General features: G+C 36.7%; 2 protein-coding genes across 4 annotated transcripts; both read left to right on the plus strand.

Annotated features, from left to right (window-relative positions):
• Positions 1 to 1,865: 1,865 nt before the first annotated feature.
• Positions 1,866 to 7,891, plus strand: LOC132785969 (putative gustatory receptor 98a). Of its 3 annotated transcripts, XM_060792310.1 has the most exons (4): positions 1,866 to 2,092; positions 6,111 to 6,772; positions 7,428 to 7,663; positions 7,726 to 7,891. In XM_060792310.1, exons 1-4 carry the CDS (start codon positions 2,031 to 2,033, stop codon positions 7,849 to 7,851), a joined length of 1,086 nt encoding a protein of 361 aa, XP_060648293.1. In that variant the 5' UTR covers positions 1,866 to 2,030; the 3' UTR covers positions 7,852 to 7,891. The 3 variants fall into 3 exon arrangements, 1 of the variants encoding a protein (XP_060648293.1); XR_009632380.1 differs by lacking the exons at positions 6,111 to 6,772; positions 7,726 to 7,891 and having other exon boundaries at positions 2,002 to 2,092; positions 7,428 to 7,511; XR_009632379.1 differs by lacking the exons at positions 6,111 to 6,772; positions 7,428 to 7,663; positions 7,726 to 7,891 and adding an exon at positions 2,385 to 2,723 and having other exon boundaries at positions 2,002 to 2,092.
• Positions 7,892 to 7,987: 96 nt separating this feature from the next.
• Positions 7,988 to 11,574, plus strand: LOC132785205 (putative gustatory receptor 98a). Its single transcript, XM_060791198.1, has 5 exons — positions 7,988 to 8,813; positions 8,869 to 9,104; positions 9,161 to 9,263; positions 11,149 to 11,384; positions 11,447 to 11,574. The coding sequence occupies exons 1-5, from the start codon at positions 7,988 to 7,990 to the stop codon at positions 11,570 to 11,572; spliced, it is 1,527 nt and encodes a 508-aa protein (XP_060647181.1). The 3' UTR covers positions 11,573 to 11,574.
• The last annotated feature ends 1,614 nt before the right edge of the window (positions 11,575 to 13,188 follow it).

Genomic DNA, 13,188 nt, shown 5'->3' on the forward strand with positions numbered 1-13,188 from the left:
GACTAGCAAAAAAAATTTCATTCTAAGCTTCGCCTTTCTCAGGCATTCAACAACTGATTAATTACCTAAAGCAAACTCAAAAAAAATGCATTGAAATTGAAATTCATTAATCGGTAATTGAATTCCTTTTTACTTCAGCATTTCTGCGAAACAGATTTCTTTGCATATTTTAAATGTACGACAAACTGAAAAAGCGAAAAGTTTGCAGTGATTTGTACACGTGCGCTAATTACTCAGAAATTTCGACTGTCTTGCTGAGTTCCAGACTAGACGCGACCTTCTCCTCGATTGATTGACAGGTCCAGACAGCTGTGCGACAAATGAAGAAAGCCTCTGCTAATCCTGTCTGCCACACAGCGAATGTTTTGCACTGGCTCTGCATAATAAGTTAAGCACAGACACCGAACAGACTTAGTTCAGCCCTCGAAGGCAACCACCTAGCATATAATATATGAGCATGTGATTCGACAAAGAGCACCCAAGGCGATAGCTTTGGCTTTGGGGCGCTGTCAATGTAGCTGCTGCGAATATTGTATTATGATTTGTGGCCAAGAATACAGTATACAGCATAGTTATGGGGCACTTTGCACGTTTGCCAAGGCCATGTTGGCATTTGCAAATTTTCACGCAGTTTTTGGCGCGTCGAAGTGGATTGGTGGATGGCTCCCCGGGAGCCAATAAATCTTCGATTGTTGTGTCGCCTTTGAAAGTCGTCGTCCTTTCGCGCCACATTTGTTGGCCTAATTGCGGCGTCAGCGAGCCAAGAAAAACAGCCAAAGAAAAAAAAGGAAAACCAAAAACAGCCAAAAGCTGCCATTACGCCTGCAAATCCAGCAGTCAAAGACGAAGTCGTTGTCATTGTCGTTGTCTTCATTGGGCCAATATAAAAATGGCTTTTATTGTTACACTGACCTTGCCGAAAATGGCCATTGAGCATCGTATTTCTACTCGAATATCAAGTGAATTTAAGTTGATTTCGAACGAGTGACAACTTTTCACATGCTACACACTACACACACTTCGCTTAACCTTGCCAATTAATGTGAAAAATAGAACTCGCCTCCATCTCTCTCTGACAACAAATAGCAATACACTCCTTGTTGAGCGTATATTTTTAGCTCGGACTGTGTGGACACGCCTTTGCTTGCCCCGTGTTGTCCACTGCGAAGATAAATTGATGTTGTCGAAGCCAGGACAAATGTGAAGGAGGAGGAGGAATCCGACCGAAAGTATGTTTGCAAAAGTGTCTGTCGATTTGTCAGACTGTTTGGTTGCTTGCCATTGTTATCACCTGAGTTTCAGCAATTGTCTAAACTATTGACTCGACTCCTCATAATTTTGGTATTTTTGTTTTAAACTGTCGCAACTGCAAACGAAAAAAAAAAAGAAAAACGAATTGAATACAGCAATTAATTTTTATTGTAGTATATGTTGAGGTGTCATGTTTGCATTGCTCTCCAAATGCCGCACATATATCACTTGTCAACCTTCGTCCCGCCCCCCTACGCTCTCGTTTTGGCATTTTTGTAACACACAGTGAGAGAGAAAGGGAGAATTTATCGAGCCAGTCTGGGACCATATATCAGGCGCATTTGTCAGGCACTGTCAATAGCTTTTAGACATCGAGGGAGCTCTGGCTCTGGCAAAGCTTTGGCTTGTCAATGACTTCAATTGAACTCTTCGATTATTGATTTCCATGCTCGAGAGTGTGTGTGTTTTGTAATTTTGGCAATTTAAATGTCATTAAAAACAATCTACGAAAAAGTTGTGCGAAAGATCGAATTGTTGCTGCAAAAGTATTTATGCAATTTTGTGGCAGCTGCTTGAACAACAAACCGAACAAACGAACAAGCAACAGACGAACAAACAATCAACAATAAAATTACAAACAATATCGCAACAATATGTAGTACAAAAAGCTTTGCTTTGGCATTTCCAATTAAATTGCAAAATCAATTTTCGCCCCCGAAAATTAGCATATTTACATTCGTAAGTGTGTTCGCAAAACATTTGCATATTTTTAATGTACAATGTACCGAAAATGTGAGGAGCGAAGTGCCCGGAGTTACATCAGGTCAACAGGTGCAAACAGGTAAATTGCGCCAAATTAAAATCAGATAACACGAAATGAGTTACACTGCAAAAGTACTCACAAACACTCATATCGTGTACACATCGCACTTTTGTGTGTGAATTGCAATCATAAGCAGCTGTGGCAATGAGATGAATCTGCCTCACTCTCTGACACATTCATGTATTTATCCATTAGAAAGCAAAAGCTACAAAAGCCACAGCCCCACAACTAAAGGCCAAAATGTGTGTTCTGGGGAGTTCTGTCATCATCAGCTTACTCTCTCCCTCTCTCTCTCACTCTCACTCTGTAGGCACGTGCCAGCTGCTTACAAGCATCCAAATACATCCACACTTTCTTATGAGTGTGTGTGTGTGTGTGTGTGTGTTTTGTTGGAATATTCGTACTTGTGCCAAATATGCCGATAATTACATTTGCAAAAAGTGTTTTCTTTTGCCACACGTTTGGCCAGAACGGAGAATGGGAAGCACCATCAAGCGAGGGCAGCAACAGAAATAGTCAGAAGTCAACATAATACTTCTTGCATTTTTAGTATTTTACAAACTTACTAAGAATCGTAAAAAAATACTAAGTGCAGATTATTCAGATTAATTTAAAGAAGAACACAATAAGAAGAATAATATATGATTATTTAAAGGATAATAATGAATACTAAATAAATGAATACTAAATCCTTGTTTTAGCTGTACTCAGTATATTAAAATACTGCATTTTAAACCTAATGAAAAAATTCTTCTGAATATCAAAAATTGTAAACAACTAAGTAACTTTTAATATTCAGAAGAATTTCACATTAATTGTAAGTGCAGTATTTTTAGTATACTAAGTAAAGCTAAATCAAGGAATTAGCATTCGTTATTCAGACTTGTTTCTTTACATACATTTTTTCCTCTTTTTTAATATGGAAAATTAAAGTTTAATAATCGCCCTATTAAAATCTCTTCAAATTAAAATTCAATTGCAAAATTAATCGCTAATTGTTAATGCAGTATTTTTATATACTGAATGCAGCTAAAACAGGGATTTAGTATTCATTGTTGACACTTTCTTATTTGCATCAATTTCTTCCTTTTTTAATATGGAAAATTAAGCTTTAATAATCTCCTTATTAAAATGTCTTCAAATTAATATTCAAGTGCAAAATTAATCATTAATTGTAAATGCAGTATTTTTATATATAAAGTACAGACTAAATAGGCATTTAGTTTAATTAAAGCGTCTTCAAACTAAAAATCTATTACAAAATTAATCATTTATTGTAAATGCAGTATTTTTATATACTGAATAGAACTGAAATCGGTATTTAGTTAAATTAAAATTTCTTCAAGCGAAAGACCAATTCCAAATTTAAGCCTTAATTGTAAATGCAGTATATTTATATTTAGTATACGTTATTGGAACAGTTTCATTCGCATAAATCTTTTAATTTTTTGTGTACGGAAATTGTAATTTTTATAGTCGTTTAATTAAAATGTCCCTAAGCCAAGTTCAGTGAATGGTTAATAAATTAAAATATATTAAAATACATATGTATATTTCCCGTTTTTTTATGTTCACCAAATAACATAGAAATTTATAATATTTATTTAAACGCAATTACAATAAATTAATGAATTCTGTTGCGGCAAATTGCATTAAATTTACATCTAATTTCGTGTTCTATTTTCTATGTTTTTTTGCGGCAACATTGTTGTAATTGTTGCAAGCGCCCCACGTGGTGGCAACAAACATATACAAAACACATACATATGTACACCGTAATAAGTAGTATATACTCGTTATTTTGGTATGCGCAGGATGGGTTTGTACTTTAATTTATTTATATATATTTGGCATGGCCTAGGGAAAGTAAAATTGCCAACTCCAAGAGTCTAATGCAAATACACATGTGTGGCCACATTTTGGTATACAAATTACAAAATTATACAAATCAACGCCACACGATTGCTTCAATTTAAGCAAGGACTCCTTCTTCTTTGGCATGGCAGCTGCTTAGAGTGCTTGAAGTGGCAGCAGTATTAGCACAAAGGATACTCCTGGCCCCCCCGCTCCCGTTCCCACACTCCGCTCTCGATGATTGCGATGTGGCTGGCAGAGATTAGAGACGCACCAGACGCGCAATCAAAGACAAAGCGTTCTCGACACCTGCACAAATTATGAAGCCCGATTGCAGGCAGCCGCCACTGAGAGTGTAATGCGAGCGCGCAAGTGAAAGTGGAGGGGAAATCAAGCTGGAAGCCTGTTCAAGGACTCGGGGGCGTGGCAGTAGCGTGGCAATTAAGTCATTACCTCAAATAACTGGAGGCGTTCAACGCCTCCCACCACAGCAACTGAGTGTGTATGGGTATGAGTACGTAGGTGTTTTACAAGTGTGCAAACAAAGTGCCTTCTCAGTGGTTGCATAAACTGAGCGTGTGTTTGCCTCTGTGTATATGTGTGTGTGTGGCTTGTTTGCTTGTCTGTCTTTTGAGCTGCAATAAAGGCATGCAAATTTATGTAATGTGCCTCAGTCTCGGTGTGTGTGTGTGTGTGTGTGTTTGACAGCCAACCCCCAGCAAATGCGACCCCTCGAACCTGGCCACATTTTTGATAAGCAATTTCCAACGCTCTTTGTGGTTGCCTCTAAGTGCGAGTACAATTGTGAAAGTGAGTCTGAGTCTGAGTGTGAATGCGAGTTTCACTTTGCTGTAATGAAATTAACAAATAATTCCTCACACGCTCCGATTCCAAGTTGTTGACGTCACTTTGATGGTAATTTGAATGGGCGAAATGGCATTAAAAGTGATTACAAACAGACTCTTATCAGGCCATCCACACACAGCACACATGAAAGCCAATGAATCACTTGAGACCACAACAATTTACATTCCCTCAAACCTTTTCAGCCAGACAGCAGTTGAAACAATAATATAAAATATATTTTCTAATCTCGCCGTCTATTAATTGCCAGCAAGTGTAGCGAAAGCCTTAAGGGTTCTTTAGTTCCTCCAAAAGCATAGAGTGTTTAATGTATGAAATAAAAGATGTTAGAACAGCTGTAACTTGGCAATATAAAATGACAATCTTAAGGCAACTTAATGAATGAACTATTAACAAGTAGAAAAGATACACGCTACACATTCGAAATAAAAGCAAAAGAGTGCGGTCTTAATCTTATAATATACCAAATTATACCAAATACAGTTATATTTGGTATATTAATACCCGCTACCCATTGGGAATAAAAGTAAAACCAAATTAAAATACCAAAAAATACTACAAAATATACTTATACTTACTTCGGAATAAAAGCAAAACAGTGCGGTCCTAATTTTATAATATACCACACATATACCACACATACCACAAATATACTAACAGTTATATTTGATATAATAATAACCATTCGGAATAAAGGTAAAACAGTGCGGTATTAACTTTATAATATACCAAGTTAAAATACTACATAAATACTTAAAATATACTACCAGTTATATTTAGTATATTAATACCCATAGAGAATAAAAGCATAATTTTATAATATACTAAGTTAAAATACCACATAAATATTATACTTAAAATATACTAACAGTTATATTTGGTATATTAATAGCCGCTTCCCCTTCGGATTAAAAGAAAAACAGTGGGGTGTTAACTTTATAATATACCAAATTAATATAACGCATAAATACAAACAATATACCAACGGTAATATTCGGTATATTAATATAGTACTACTTTCAAAATGTCAACCTAGGCAATTAATATTCGTGGTAAGTGTTGTTAGAGTATTTTGAAGTCTACTCTAATACATTTTACTATTTATTAATTGTTCCTTCTTGCCACACAATGCCACCTCAGTCATGTGGCATGTGCCGAACGAACTACACGACATTTCGCTGCGCTTCGTGCGCCATTTGATGCACTTTTTCATACTCACGCCACCAAGGAACTATTTGTTCTTAAAGATACTCTACAATATTGTTTTGTTTCTCTACCTCACCATCATCTGCTGCTGGCGTTTCTTTGTGCCCTACAGTGTGGTCTACGATGTGCGACACGATCATCTCTCCCGCTTTCTGGACTTTGCCAACTTTGTTGCTTTGATTGCCGGACACATACTTGTGGCTTTGGATTTAATTTGGAGAAATTGCAGTGAGCACATTGAGCAGCAATTTCAACAGATTCGACATGAACTCCGACACCAATTTGGACACAAAGTGAATTTGCAACGCTTGAAAAACTATTGCAAACTAATCAATAGATTAATAATTATACGAATTGTGCTGCTGCTGGCAACTTCAATTTACAATTGTATTGTGGACAAAAATCCCTCGGTTCCCCTCATCTGCAACTTTTACTCTGAGGTGATTTTTACACTCCGCTGCGGTGAATTTACTTTGCATTCAACAATGGTCTTGGCTTTCTACAAAAAGTTGGTTGAGGCGGGCAAAGAACTTGCTCAGAAGTTGAATATTGAGTGGAAGAAAACGTCAACTGATCATGAATTGTTTATTAAACAACTTTCGCGACTGCAACACATGCATCAATCGCTGTGGAAGATACAACGCGACATCGAGTGCAACTTTGAGCGAAGCCTCACTGTAGTTATGCTCAAGTATTTTGTGGACGCTTCTGTGATGCCTTATTGGGTGTATCTCAATATATTCTATAACAGAGATTACATTGGATTGCAGTTGTGTAAGTAGAGAAATTTAAAAAAAGTTAAATCTATAAAAGTTATATTTTATAATAAAAATTAGATTATAATTAGAATGTGCCCGACTGTGAAATACCCGCTACACATTTAAAAAAAAGACAAATTGTGCAGTATAATTATTAAAATATACCAATTTTGTACACCAAAAATACTAAAAATATACCAAGTGCTATACTTAGTATATCGTATTTGGAGTATACCAAACTATGTGGAATAATTATTAAAATATACAGATTCTGCATACCAAAAATACTAAATATATACCAAAAGCCATACTTGGTATTTGGAATATACCAAAATTACAATCCAAGCATTTTCATAAAAAAGACAAACAATGTCTGATTATTTTTAAAATATACCACATTAATACACTGAAAAATACTGAACATATACCAAATAATTTGTGTATTTAAAATATTGATATATAACATCACATTTCAAATATACCAAATATATGGATATTATTATATTTCCATATTATTCTTAAAATATACCGAAATTTTATACAACTAAATACTGAAAATTTAACGCATGTTATTTCTGATATATCGATATACAATCACATTTAAAATATACCACATAAACGGAATCAAAAATTGTAAGACCTGAAATATAATTTCATTACTTGCCTTGCAGATGGCGTTGCTGAAGAGCTGGGTAAACTATTGGAGATCTGCGTTCCCTGCTGGATTTATACACGCTGCGATCAGCTGCAGCTGCAGTTTCGTTCGATATTTCATGGTATCTTTGCCAATCGTTGGCATGAGAAACTAAACTGTGGCTTGCTGAGCATCTCCACTCAATTGGGACAGGAGCGAAGTCTGTTTAGCATTGGCGGCTTCTTCATGCTCAACAATAAAATGCTGGGCAAGGTAAGAGCATTAAACAACTAACAGAAATTATACCAAATTTATATTCTAATATTTTCTTTTAGTTTATTTTTGCCGTCGTTAGTTACTTCATTATTTTTCTGCAATTTCGCTTGGCTATGAACAAAAAGGAAGAAGCAGTCATGGAACACACTTTGAACTCTTCAATAATCTACGCTGAATATAAGTAGCAACAAACTGAAATGAATAAATATACTTCACAGTAATTCAATTAATGCCAATTGACTTGTAATCACATTGTTTGGCATCAAGCAATTTGCTAATTGATCAGCCATTGCCACCATTCGAATTTACTGTCTCTCAGTCATGTGGCATGTGCCAGGTGAATTGCACAACGTCTCGTTGCGCTTCATGCGCCACTTGATGCACCTGCTGCTGTTGCTGCCACCGCAACCGGAACTCGGCTGTAAGATACTCTACAACATTCTTCTCTTCATCTACATTTTGGGCATCTTTCGATGGCGTTTCTCCTTCAATTACGAAGTCATCTTTGATGCCATTAATAATGATGTCTCGCGTGTGCTCGACCTGATCAACTTTGTGACTCTCATTGTGGGACACTCTGTGATGGCCACGGAGCTGCTCTGGTGGAATCTCAGCGATCAGATTGAACAGCAGCTCCAACAAATTCGATACGTGCTGCGCATTCAGTTCGGACACAAAGTAAAACTCAAAAGGATTAAGAGATACTGCAACATCATCTATAAAATCATTGCTATTCGATTTTCCATTTTGTTTTCTATAACAATTTTTAATATTATTTCCACCAACACTTTGCTGCTGCTTATTTGTCATCTGTACTCTGAGCTTGTGTTTACACTGCGATGCATGGAGTTCAGTTTGCATGCCACGCTTATATTGGGTTTCTATAAGGAACTCAATGATGTGGGAAATGATATTGTTGTGAGACTATCACATAGTTCTTTGGCATCGGAGTTAAACTTGCAGGTGCAACGTTTGGCTGTTCTGCAACAATTACATCAGCTGCTCTGGAAAACTCATCGCGACATCGAGAAGAACTTTGAGCGGAGCTTAATCATGGTCATGATGAAGTGCTTTGTGGATAGCTCAGTGATGCCTTACTGGTTGTATTTTAACAGCACCAGAACCAACGCCCTTGCAATGCAGCTGTGTAAGGGTAGATTTAAGATAAAGTTTCTATTTTTATTAATCCATTTACTTTACAGACACTACAACTGAGGAATTTGGAAAGCTGCTGGAAATTTGCATTTCATGTTGGATCTGCACTCGCTGCGATCTCTTGCAACGCAAATTTCACTCGCTTTTTCATGGTGTCTCTAGAAATCGTTTAAGATACGAAATAAACTCTTCACTGCTTAAAGTATCTTCTCAATTGTCACAGGAAAAAAGTCAGTTTAATATTGGAGGATATATAACACTCAACAATAAAATGCTGGGCAAGGTGAGAAAGCAATTACTTTCTTCTTTTTTTTTTAATACTTTGTTTCTCACTTTCAGTTTATTTTTGGCATGATAAGCTACTTCATCATTTGTATGCAGTTCATAATTATGTTCATGGACAAAAGCCAAGCACAAGAGGTCATCAATCTAGCCTTGCTGTGTCAAAATGCTTCGCTGCATTAACTTCACTTTCTGCGATGGAATCTATACTTTACTTGCTACATAATCTATTCATTTAAAAGTTGACTGCATCAATTAGCTGCTCGTTTATCTGCACTTTAGCAAATTAATACTAATTATTGAAAGCAGGCTTTAAGTTGACTTCATTTTAGTCTCGAAACATTAATCAATGGAACTACAGGACTGCTCGCTGAAAGAAAGATACTCGCTACCCATTAGGAAATAAAGCAAAACAATGCTGTGTTTATTTTATAATATACCAAATTAAAATACCACAAAAATACTACGAATATACTAACTGTTATATTATTAATATTAATTAATACCCACTACCCATTAGGAATAAAAGCAAAACCAAATTAAAATACCAGAAAAATACTACAAATATACTAACAGTTATATTTGGTATTAATACACATTCGGAATAAAGGTAAAACAGTGTGGTATTAACTTTATAATATACCAAGTTAAAATACCACTTAAATACTTAAAATATACTAGCAGTTATACTTGCTTTCCCTTCAGATTAAAAGAAAAACAGTGGGGTGTTAACTTTATAGTATACCAAATTAATATACCGCATAAATACTAAAAAAATACCGACGGTTATATTCGGTATATTAATATACCAAATGGATTAAACATTTTTATAGAAAAAGTTACTTTTTATAATAAAAATTAAGTAATAACAAGCAAGAAAGCTACAGTCGAGTGTGCACGACTATGAAATACCCGCTACACAAAAAAACAAATTATGCGCTATAATTATTAAAATATGCCCATGTTGTATACCAAAAATATAAAAATATACCAAATGCTATACTTGGTATATCGAATTTGAAATATACCAAAAATATAGTACACACATTTAAAACAAGTAAGAAAGCTACAGTCGAGTGTACTCGACTGTGAGATACCCGCTACCCATTTTGAATAAAGGCAAAATATTGCGGTATCATTTTCAAAATATACCGAATATACTGCAAAATATTAAAAACATACCAAATGGTATATTTGGTATATCGATATAGTACACCATTCAAAATATACCCTAGACGGCACAATTTCCCAGATTGTCGGCCAAAGCAACTAAGACCCCTAGTAAGTAGGCGTTTTTGCCCATACAAAAGTATTTCTTTAATAACTTCCACAATTTTTATCTGATCGCAACCAGGAATCATAACTACTATAGTTGTTATTGTATGTACAAAAATTCGTAACTCTAGCTTTAAAATTACGCTTGTTATTCTATTTTTTTGATTTGCGGGGGCGGAAGTGGGCGTGGCAAAAATTTGAAACAAACTTGATCTGCGTGCAAACATAACAAATGCTGTCGAAAAAAAATTATAGCTCTATCTCTTATAGTCTCTGAGATCTAGGTGTTCATACGGACGGACGGACAGACACACAGACGGACAGACGGACAGACAGACAGACGGACATGGCTAGATCGTCTCGGCTTTTGACGCTGATCAAGAATATATATACTTTATAGGGTCGGAGATGCCTCCTTCTACCTGTTACATACATTTCCTGCCGGCACAAAGTTATAATACCCTTCTACCCTATGGGTAGCGGGTATAAAAAGATAAATAGTATCGGATTGTTCTAAAAATATACCGAATTAATATACTAAAAAAATACTACAAATATTCCAAATACTGTATTTGATATATTGATATAATATGACATTTCAAATATACCAAATATACGGATTCGTCCTTTTTTAAATATACCGAAATATTATACAACAAAATACTGAAAATATACCGAATGTTATATTTGACATATCGATAGACAATCATATTTAAACTATATGAAATAATTAGAAAAAAGGTAAGATTTAAAATATATTTTCATTTCAGATGGCGTTGCTGAGGAGCTGGGCAAACTGTTGGAGATCTGTGTTCCCTGCTGCATTTATACACGTTGTGATCAGCTGCAACTGCAATTTCGTTCCCTATTTCATGGCATCTTTGCCAATCGTTGGCATGAAAAACTAAACTCTGGCTTGCTGAGCATCTCCACTCAATTGGGTCAAGAACGAAGTCAGTTTAGCATTGGCGGCTTCTTCATGCTCAACAATAAAATGCTGGGCAAGGTAAGAGCATTAAATAACTAACAGAAATTATACCAAATTTGTATTCTAATATTTTCTTTTAGTTCATTTTTGCCGTCGTTAGTTACTTCATTATTTTTCTGCAATTTCGCTTGGCTATGAACAAAAAGGAAGAAGCAGTCATGGAACACACTTTGAACTCTTCAATAATCAACGCTGAATATAAGTAGCAACAAACTGAAATGAATAAATATATGTCGGAGAGTATGTAATGCAGATTCGACACACGGACGTCACTGCGCAGCTGTGCGTGCGTCTCGGCACATTGCTGCGTAGTTGAAGGTGCACTTTGGCATTTTGGCAATGCGTAGTTGCTTGTGCGTTTCGGCACATTGTCAATGCGTAATTAAGAGTGTGCATGTTAGATTGCATCATTCTTCATTTTCGCTTTGTCGGTTGTCCGCATTTTGTCGCTTTGCCAAGTACAGTTATTGCGGGGCGACAGCGTCGAGACGCTGTCGCCGAGTGTGGTTCGATGGCTATGGCGTAGACAGTAAAAGGATCGAGCGGGCAGTGTGCTCGTAGAATCGCCTGTGAGAGCATCGAAACTCGCTTCGCGATAATGAATAAACAGACTTCGGTAGAACAGACTCCGACATCAGAAGTGGGATTCGGCCCTGACCAAAGTATTTCAAGGGATGTCTTCGCGTTAATAGAGCAACAAAAATCGGAATTTTTTGGCTCTGATTAAGATTCCGGCGAGCGAGTTGTAGTAGAATAGTGAGATCTGTTTGCCGAAATGTAATCCAGACATTGCTGGTGTGGGTGCCACGCAGTGGTCTGTTACGGTCAAAATAAGTGTCTGTTACGGTCAAAATAAGTTTGCGAAAAAAAAATTATGAAGTGACTGTGTTCTTACAATAGTGTTAAGAAAAGCTTTGGAAGGTTTAGCGGTCCAGTGGTTACAAAATGTGTTACCCTGTTATAACCTGGCAACAGTTCCGGCAATTGTTTGAGCAGCGGTACGAGACATCTGAGACGCCAGCCGCCGTCTTTGTGAATATTTTTAAAAGTCGTCCAAGTTAGTCGTGAAGTCGTGAAAGTTAGCCTGTTGTTGTGAGTTGTTGTGTGACAATACTGTGCACAAAACTGCGAAATTTAAATTTCGATCAAATTGCCATTGCGTTGGTTCTTGGACAGATGGCTAATTTCGATCGGCGTCTGCAGCATGGTACATACAACGCATGTAACCAATCGACGTGAATTGCAAGCGGAGTTGCAAGTGATAAGCGATAAGAGAACGTCGTTTTATAAAAAAAACGAGGAACTAGAGGCCAAGTGTGCTAAAAGTGTGGAAATTAAATGTTATCAGTGTGGAAGGCTTGGTCATGGATGACACGACTGTAAAACTGGAATGGGTGTCCAGGTGCCGGCAACTGGAAGGGTGTGGCGTTCGGAGCGGCCTCGTCATAGAAGGGCAAATGTGGCTTGTTACCGATGTCGGGAGCTGGGTTGATTGTCCAGACGAGGTGGGAGTGCGATCGGAGAATAGAGTGGAGCTGTGAGCTATGGTGTAGCCTCAATCGAGTATGCGGGTGAGAGATTTCCAATTACATTTCATTTGGAGCTGAGTGCTCATTAATTGAAGAAAGCGTTTCTAATAAGTATTTTGGTAAGCGGCGTTATTCCTTGAAAGGGAATAGGTAATGCCAATACGTACAGTACCGCACAAGCGGAATTAATACCATGATTGATGGTAACTCTTTGGTTGTTTTGTTCCATATTGTACCAGACGAGTGTATGAAAGAAAAATATTGTAGATGGCAGAGAAGTATTGGATCAAGGG

This window comes from Drosophila nasuta, chromosome 2R, assembly GCF_023558535.2.
Source record: "Drosophila nasuta strain 15112-1781.00 chromosome 2R, ASM2355853v1, whole genome shotgun sequence".
Lineage (NCBI taxonomy): Eukaryota > Metazoa > Arthropoda > Insecta > Diptera > Drosophilidae > Drosophila > Drosophila nasuta.